The 7,804-nt window shown below is 39.0% G+C and overlaps 1 protein-coding gene across 1 annotated transcript in view; it reads left to right on the top strand.

Moving 5' to 3' along the window:
• si:dkey-92j12.5 (multiple PDZ domain protein) overlaps window positions 1–7,804 on the top strand; it is a 60,990-nt gene that overhangs the window by 748 nt on the left and 52,438 nt on the right. The window contains exons 2-5 of the mRNA XM_017425813.3: window positions 408–515; window positions 3,280–3,446; window positions 7,143–7,355; window positions 7,628–7,696. Of these exons, the coding sequence (XP_017281302.1) occupies window positions 503–515; window positions 3,280–3,446; window positions 7,143–7,355; window positions 7,628–7,696 (462 nt within the window). The 5' untranslated portion in view covers window positions 408–502. The remainder of the gene's footprint in view (window positions 1–407; window positions 516–3,279; window positions 3,447–7,142; window positions 7,356–7,627; window positions 7,697–7,804) is intronic.

Raw genomic sequence — 7,804 nt, 5'->3', positions numbered from 1 at the left:
CTCCCCCTCCTCCCCCTGGAGTCAGAATGGTCGGGAGGCCCTGTGTCGCAGTTAATTATCATCAGTGGCTGATAAAGCCTTTTGGAGGAGATTTAAATCCCGCTAAAGAGCATTAGGTGACAAGCAAGGCGCTTGCAAACAAACAGGGGACAGGCCCTGGAGGAGAAGATGTAGGAGTGGGGGAAAAATGATACATGCTGCTGAACAGATGTAAAATAATTACTTGTGTACTAATTATTCCTCCGTGCAAAGGGAAGGGGGCAAACAGAGTGTTTCTTGTAACAAAAAGGTATCCTCAAGGAGAAACATGTTTTGAAAAATGCGTTGTTGCTCAAATGTGCACAAACTGTTCGAAATGGGTACGATTTAATCTACACACATTAAATTGTGCTCCTTTTGTGTTGCAGGAGCCACGCAGCCAAGTATGACATTAAACTGAGAGATTACCAAAAGAAAAAAAGAAAAGAAAAAAAGATTTGTACTCCAGCACTGTCAGGGACCAATGGAGATCATGGGTAAGTCTGTTCAGCCTCCTTCCCATGCAGAGGTCAGTTTAAATCCAAAAATGTTGCATTAACCTCAGCAGGACTTCCCAGCTCCTCCGGTTTCGGAGGCTTACCATCAGGACATGTCTGCATGTTGCCAGACAGGAGGGAGTAGTTACATGTGCAGGTGGCGCTGGGCTCACGCTCCTGTCAAAACTTGGTGGAGAGGAGTTTACAGGGTTTTAGCCTTCTGCCACATACAATTACTGCCGTTGGGGCTTATTCTCATTATCTGCTACTCTGCTAAATAAGCAAAGACAACATGACCTGATGCGACGGGCAGCTTTTATTCTGTAGTCTTGGTAGACAACTTAATGTTTCCACTCTGGTTTTCTCTTTGGCCACAAGCTAGCCTAAATAATAAAATAAAAATTTTAATAAACATGAAACCTTAAAGAAAATCACAGTGAAGAAGCTTTGGCTCACAGCAAGTTTGTTTACCCAACCCCCCCAGGGCAAAAACATCTTTTAATATTTACTCCTTTATTCACGCATTTCACGCAGAGTTCTGAATCAGGTGTCTAAGTACAGCTTTAGAGATCTGGAATTTACAGAAACTAAATTAAGAAGGGTTTGAGACATCCACAAAAACACTGTGACTATTTGGTGAGAAAATTTGTCATACAAACGTTTTTGAACAAATGAATTTGGGAACCCAGGCAACACTTTGAGGCATTTTGAAGACTCCCTTGCGAATGCCATTTGCCATCTAGTTGCCAGCAGTGAAAAATGAAAAGGAAAAATATTGTCATCAAGTCCAAAAATGAGGAAAATATTTGGACAGAAAGAAGAAGAATGCTGAAGCAGTGTGGAAAAAAAATAGACAACCTTTCTACTTCAATAAGAATAAAAAGACCAAGTAGCTGCCAGGTGCTGCTAACTGACTATGCCTTTAAAAGCAGGAGTTTGGGCAGTTTACTTTTATTGAGTATTCAGGTTTTTGTTACAGCAAAAAAAAAAAGAAATCAGTAAGGATTGTGTCATACGGTTCTTTTCACATATTAATCCCCTCCTTTGGAGCAACAAAGACATCATGACTATTACCCTTTGGTAAATCACAAAGATCAACAGGTGGTTCAGTGGTGGCTCAGTGTGAGCACCACACAACAAGTCAGTGTGGCAGAATCAGCTGAGTAACAACAGACTCATAGGTCTTAGCAGTGTACTACTTACTTGGCTCTGTGACTACATTGATTGTTGGTTCAGAGGATTATGAGCGGCTGGTCTTTTCTGTTTCTACATTCCTTTTTTGTATCTCATACACAATACTGATTTACTATTGAGGTCTATAAAGATGTTGTGTATTAAAGCTTGTTGGTTTGGTCATGGGGTGTACTCTATACCAAACTTTTATTAAGTCATCAATAAAGCCATTTGTCTGACAGCTGAAGCATGGCTGAAATTTTATGATGCAACAAGTAAATAATTCCCCTCTCCAGGAGAGTTGGTCCAGAGACCATGCTGTGGGTCAAGTTTAGCCCAATTATATCTAGTTGGTACCACTCAATCTCCTGCACAAACTCATGCTGTTTCCTCACCAGTAAAAAGATGTTCCATGTCCCTGAAATCAGTTCAGCAATTGGGGATTTGACTACCATCCAGAATGTCCCGATCCTTTACAGTATAAAAAGATTGATATCCAATTCCAAGCTGGGAATGTGCCACTGCCCCAAGAAGGACTACAAGTATCCTGATGTCTTGTCCTCAAATCAGCGTACAACAGAGCAGTAGCTCGATAGGCAGAATGGGATGGTGGACACTGTACCAATCTGTTGTGGAGAGTACCTATCAATTTACACTCCAACCCTCATAGTCATGGGCTATGGTTTGTGAATACAAGTGGCTAAAAAAAGCTTTCTTAAGAGTTGCTGGACTCACCCTTAGGAATAAGACGTTTGGCTACTTAGAAGGAGCTTAGAGTACAGTTGCTGCTTTTCTGCATTAAAAAGAGGCACTTGAGGTAGTTTGGACACCTTCCAAGGGAGGTGTTTCAGACATGTCCCACTGGAAGGAGACCTTTGGGCTGACCCAGGACTCAATGAAGAGATTATATCTCATAGCTATGTTGGGAATGCCTTGAGGTCCCACAGATGAGCTGGAAGAGGTAACTGGTGAGAGGGAGGACTGGGGCTCTCTGCTTAAGCTGTTGCCCCTGCAACATGGTCTTGATTAAGTGGCGATGGATGGATGGATGGATGGATGGATGGATGGATGGATGGATGGATGGATGGATGGATGGATGGATGGAGTCAACAACTCCAAGCAGAAGAGATAACCTGCAACAAAAACACTGAAAAGAAAAAAAAAATAACTGAGGTGTTGCATTAATAGAGTCAAATTTCAGATCTTGTTTGAAATGCATTAGCACGACTTTGCGGGGAAAGATGTATATAAACAAATACTTGTAAACCTCAAGAAAATGAAGCAACACTCAGAGAAAAATATGTTATTATGTGTAAGGTCATACAGAAGTTCAAATGGCTGCTAAAGCTGATTTCACAAGCTGATTCACAGAGTGAAATTATTATTTTTATTCACTGCATCTAAATTTAAAGTAAAAAGTTATACCATGTATTATGCCATGTGTTACTCATCTAAGGTTGCATTTACCTATGTCATTTATAGGCTAGACAAAGAACAAACGATTTTCTGATTTGTCCCATACATATGAAGGACTGTAGAATTAAACAAGGGTGCATTTTCTTTTCATCAGGAATGTACCATTTCTCTGCAGATGCTCAATATGCCTTGGAAGCTGTGGAGAGACTTCAAGCCAAATTAAAGGAGAGAGGAGAGGCTCCCACTCAGGAGAAACTATCCCTGCTAAAGACTGTCCTCCAGAGCCCCCTATTTCTTCATATATTCAGCTTGCAGCAAGCCCAGCGGAAGCCCCCGGCAAAGGTATAGCTCAAGTGTTACCATGTGGGTGTTTGGCAGACTGAATGATGAGGAAAGAGCTGGAATTCTCACAAACGAGATGAGTAATCAACTTGCCTAGGCTTACCACAAAAGCTCTGAGGCTGACAGAGAGGGTGAAGTTGACAGAAGTTATCAGTGTTATGGTCACAGGTTATGATCTAATGCACAGTATGTGTATGGTATGTGCCTCTTGAACAAGTTGATACACATGAGGCAGCCACAACAGTGACATCATGTGCCCAAAGTCTCCATTGTTACCCAAGCTGCTCTAATCCAGTGGAGCTTTATCTGTACACCTGTGAGGGTCTCCTTTTAATCTTTATGATCCTGCAGGGTAAACGTATTGTGCTATCCACAGGACAATTTGTCAGAGTACCATACAATACATAATACTTTATTATCCCCTTGGGAAAATTTGTTTAGGATCTCTTGCAAATTAATTAGTTGTTCTAATAGACTCCCCAAAAAAACAAAAAAATAATTAGACTACTAAAGCAAACTTATCTAATACACATAAGTGATGGACAATACGATAATATTAACTCGTGAACAATTAGACTGTGTTGACAATTTGTCAAAGCAGAGAGATTGTAGTATCATGTGTAGGGTACAGTAAAGTCTCAAATGCCTATTAAATGATCATTTTACTTGGCATAATAGCCCAAAGTGATTAAATTATTCAGAAATGTCATTCAGTTGTCTAAATGCTTTTTTATATCCTTCTCTCAGTGCTGTTTTCACATAGAGAACTAGAATTGTTGCATTGTTCAGTAACTTCCAAAATAATAAAAATAAATGAACAGTTAAAATCAGTTTAAAAATTTGTGATAAAACTGTAAATGGTATTTTGTTGTAAAAATAAAGAAATAAAAATTGTGATGTGATATTTAGCCATATCACTGGCCCCTAATACTATCTTGTAATCTACAAGATTGCTAATATTATTCACTTCATCTGTCAGTGTTTTTGTTTTTAATGTTGTGGGTAATTAGTCGACATGAAGTCCAAATAGATTTACAAGAAAAACTTTGGAATGATCACACAAACATTAACACATGAACAAGAGCGCTTTTATGTCTTCACTAAAAAGACTTGGTAATCCGGCTACATAGAGTAAATGTGTTAGTTTTAATGTTTTTTCTTTCTTTTCCAATTTTAACGGAGGTGTCAATATGACAATTTTAGGATTTACTGTAGAGTTGCAAAGTTTGCTTATTGGCAAGGTTTTGAAAATACACAGTATAAATCATGCCTCAATCACAAAAACTACAGAACCTTAGTTTGACAGAAATACACCGTGCAAAAAAAAGGTTCTGTAAGCATTTTTGCCCCCATAAGAGGACTGTCTAAAAATGGACAAACTCAAAACCTTCCCAAGGAGAGAACATCTTTCAAAGATCCCATGGGAGCACATTAATCCTGAAACAGGTGCAATAAACCCGAGACATAACAGCAGAACACGTCAAGACACATTTTAAATCTTTGCTCGTGTGTCAGTTCTATATAAAAAGCCTGGATAAGAATGATGGTAATGGAAGGACATTTTACGTTCTGTCGTAGAACCTGAAAACGGCTGTAAAAACAAGACCTCAGAGCAACATTTAAGAAATGAAACTGTTCCATAGAAGTAATCGTCTAAAACTCCTTGTCGTTCTTCTAGTCTTTCACGCTTTAATGGCTTTAATTATTCTGCAAGTTAAAAATTTCGAGAGCTTACTTAACCCGCACTGTAAGTGATTAAATAAAGTTTAAAAGCACAACTATTTGAGTGCTCATCGTTGAGTCTGTTTGGGTTTTATAGCTGTGGTTTTCACCATTTTCAGATAAGATTTTACGAGTAATTAATGTTGAAGTTCTATGAAAGCCAGAGGGGCCACAAACCTTTTTCATTTCATTTGTACGTGCAGGACATTTATGACACCATTTAGGCTTTTAGCTTACTCGTTAGTGTTAAGTATCATAGCTTGGTAACTGCCTGATGTTGTGTGCTCTAATAAGATAACCCACAGCCACTAAACACAAGCACTATTAGATTAGCAACAATGCATGGACCAGCAGCCATTTAGCATCTTTGCACCCCAGTAAACATGGCACTGGACTTTCCCGCTGGTCTTGAAATGCCTTGCTGCTGAAATGTGCTATACAAATAAAATTTGATTGATTGATTGGTCTGGGTACAGTTTTTATTTGTTATAAATGTTATAGACATTTAAAAATATAACTGCAGACGAAATCCATAGGAATTGCTTATTGCGTTAATAGTTGTTAGGATACACTTTTCCAACAGTTATACACATTGTGTTACCAGCGTTTGTATAAGAGGACCCAAAAGCAGGCTCTGTCACTAAAGGCAGGCAGGTGGGAATTCAGCCCAATTCAAGATGGTTGTTGCAGCTAATTAACATTACCCTACACACAAACAACTATAACGCAGTCAATCTTACAAGTACTGAGCTAAAATTTGGTGTGGTAGTGGCTGAGACTTATTCACAGCACATATTCTGAGCGCTACACATTGAATACAAATTTTGCTTAAAAAATTGGCAGTAACTGTTGGCATCAACACTGTTTGTCTGTTAGTAAAATATCTCTTTACCTGTTGGACACATTTTAGTCAATGGATGTACAGTTACAACTGATTTAACCCAATTCAAGTTGGTTGCCAAAGCTAATCAACCTTAGCCAACATAAAAATGGCTATAACAGTTTGGGCAATATGGAGCTAAAGATTTATGTGTTAGTAGATGACTGTCATCCTCAGCACATACTCCCAAGAGTTTAACTCATCTCACAATATCTTGCATGAGATTGTGTATAATATAATTTACAAGGTATAACAGCTATACCTCCATCCCTTCTTATCAAAAGATATTAGTTTCAGACTCTGGCGTTTGTGGGTGACATGCATTCTTTCAAGGAATGGTAGGCCTTCAACTTTCAACCTGTTTCAGAGCAGGTTAGTTTTCTGGCACAGGTTGTCACAGTGACAGATCCTGGTAAGAAGTTAACCAGCTTTGTGGTACAAAAAATTGCAAACTGAACCTGAAGTTACCTCACAAAGCCACAAATCCTGCTTCATAGTTCAGGCCCCCAGCTGACTATCTGAGAAAAACAGACAATTGGACATTCATACGCCAAAAACTACACAGCAAACTAAAAATGTAAGTAAAGTTAAAACAGGCAAAATATAATGAGGACAAACGTCAGACTTTGTCAAATTTAACAAATCTGAATATCAGACATATGCTCATATGCTATTTAAAACTTCGAAACAGAAAATCTAAAGGACAAAAGGGAACAATTTTACAGAACTAAGTGTCTTTATCTCAGACTTTGGGTTATCACTTATCTTTTTCCTTTGTATCTTTGTGTTTTTATACACATCACCATACCCTCTCTTGTCCCTCTCACATCTTCCTTTTTTGTTTTACATTGTCCTCCTCATTTTCTTAATCCTTTCCATTTCCCTCCAATACTCTTTTACCCTTGTTTCATTGTTCTCTGACTCCGTACATCCAGGTTTGAATTAATGGCTTCACTTCTTGATTAATCTTTTTCTGCTCTTCGCTCTCCTTTAGTCCCCTTTTCCATATCTGTTCTCATTCCCCTAATTATCCTCTTCCCATCCTTTCATATATTCGATTTAACCTTTCCTCTTCGCTCCTTTAATCTAACCAGGGGAAGGGCATTTCCAAGTCTATGTCCATGAACTGTGGCCCCTGTCAGGATGTAGCTCTGGGCCTGAAGACCCTTTGCCACAGTGACTCATACACATGGGCCGTGGAGAACCGGAGATCCTTTCAGAGAGACGGCAGCAATACCTCTCTCGCCTCGAACGATCTGTCCTTCTCAGATATCTACCCAGACAACGCCACTCACACTGAGTCTCAGGTATGCAAAAATACCCACAGTAAAAGAGAGGGTTTATTAACAGAGAGTCATTTATTTTTAACACCCACAGACATGAGCTCACCAAATAATTTTCTTTTTTCAGCCGTAAAAGGGAACACATTACCATTTGAAATGTCACATTTTACATTTCAGGATGTTTCTTTACTCCATTAAAGTCATGCCCAATTGGCTTATCGTCAAAATGAAGGTTTTATTAGATCTTCTGAAGCTGTCATTTTACATGTGGCATTTATTTATTTTTTTTTCTTTAGTACTGCACTCCTCCTCGAATCTCCCGCACCATGTCAATGGGGAGAAACCTTTCAGCTATTGCACATGAGGTACAGTAAGCTTTGCTTCTAAAGTAAGTGAGACTGTATGGCTGCTAATAGTGAATGTAGATTTATTCATTCATGTTTTTTTTTAAATCCCCCCCCCCCACGCGCCCC

Source organism: Kryptolebias marmoratus, linkage group LG3 (genome assembly GCF_001649575.2).
Source record: "Kryptolebias marmoratus isolate JLee-2015 linkage group LG3, ASM164957v2, whole genome shotgun sequence".
Lineage (NCBI taxonomy): Eukaryota > Metazoa > Chordata > Actinopteri > Cyprinodontiformes > Rivulidae > Kryptolebias > Kryptolebias marmoratus.
The sequence above is the reverse complement of the archived record's forward strand: the minus strand, read 5'-3'. Positions and strand labels throughout refer to the sequence as shown.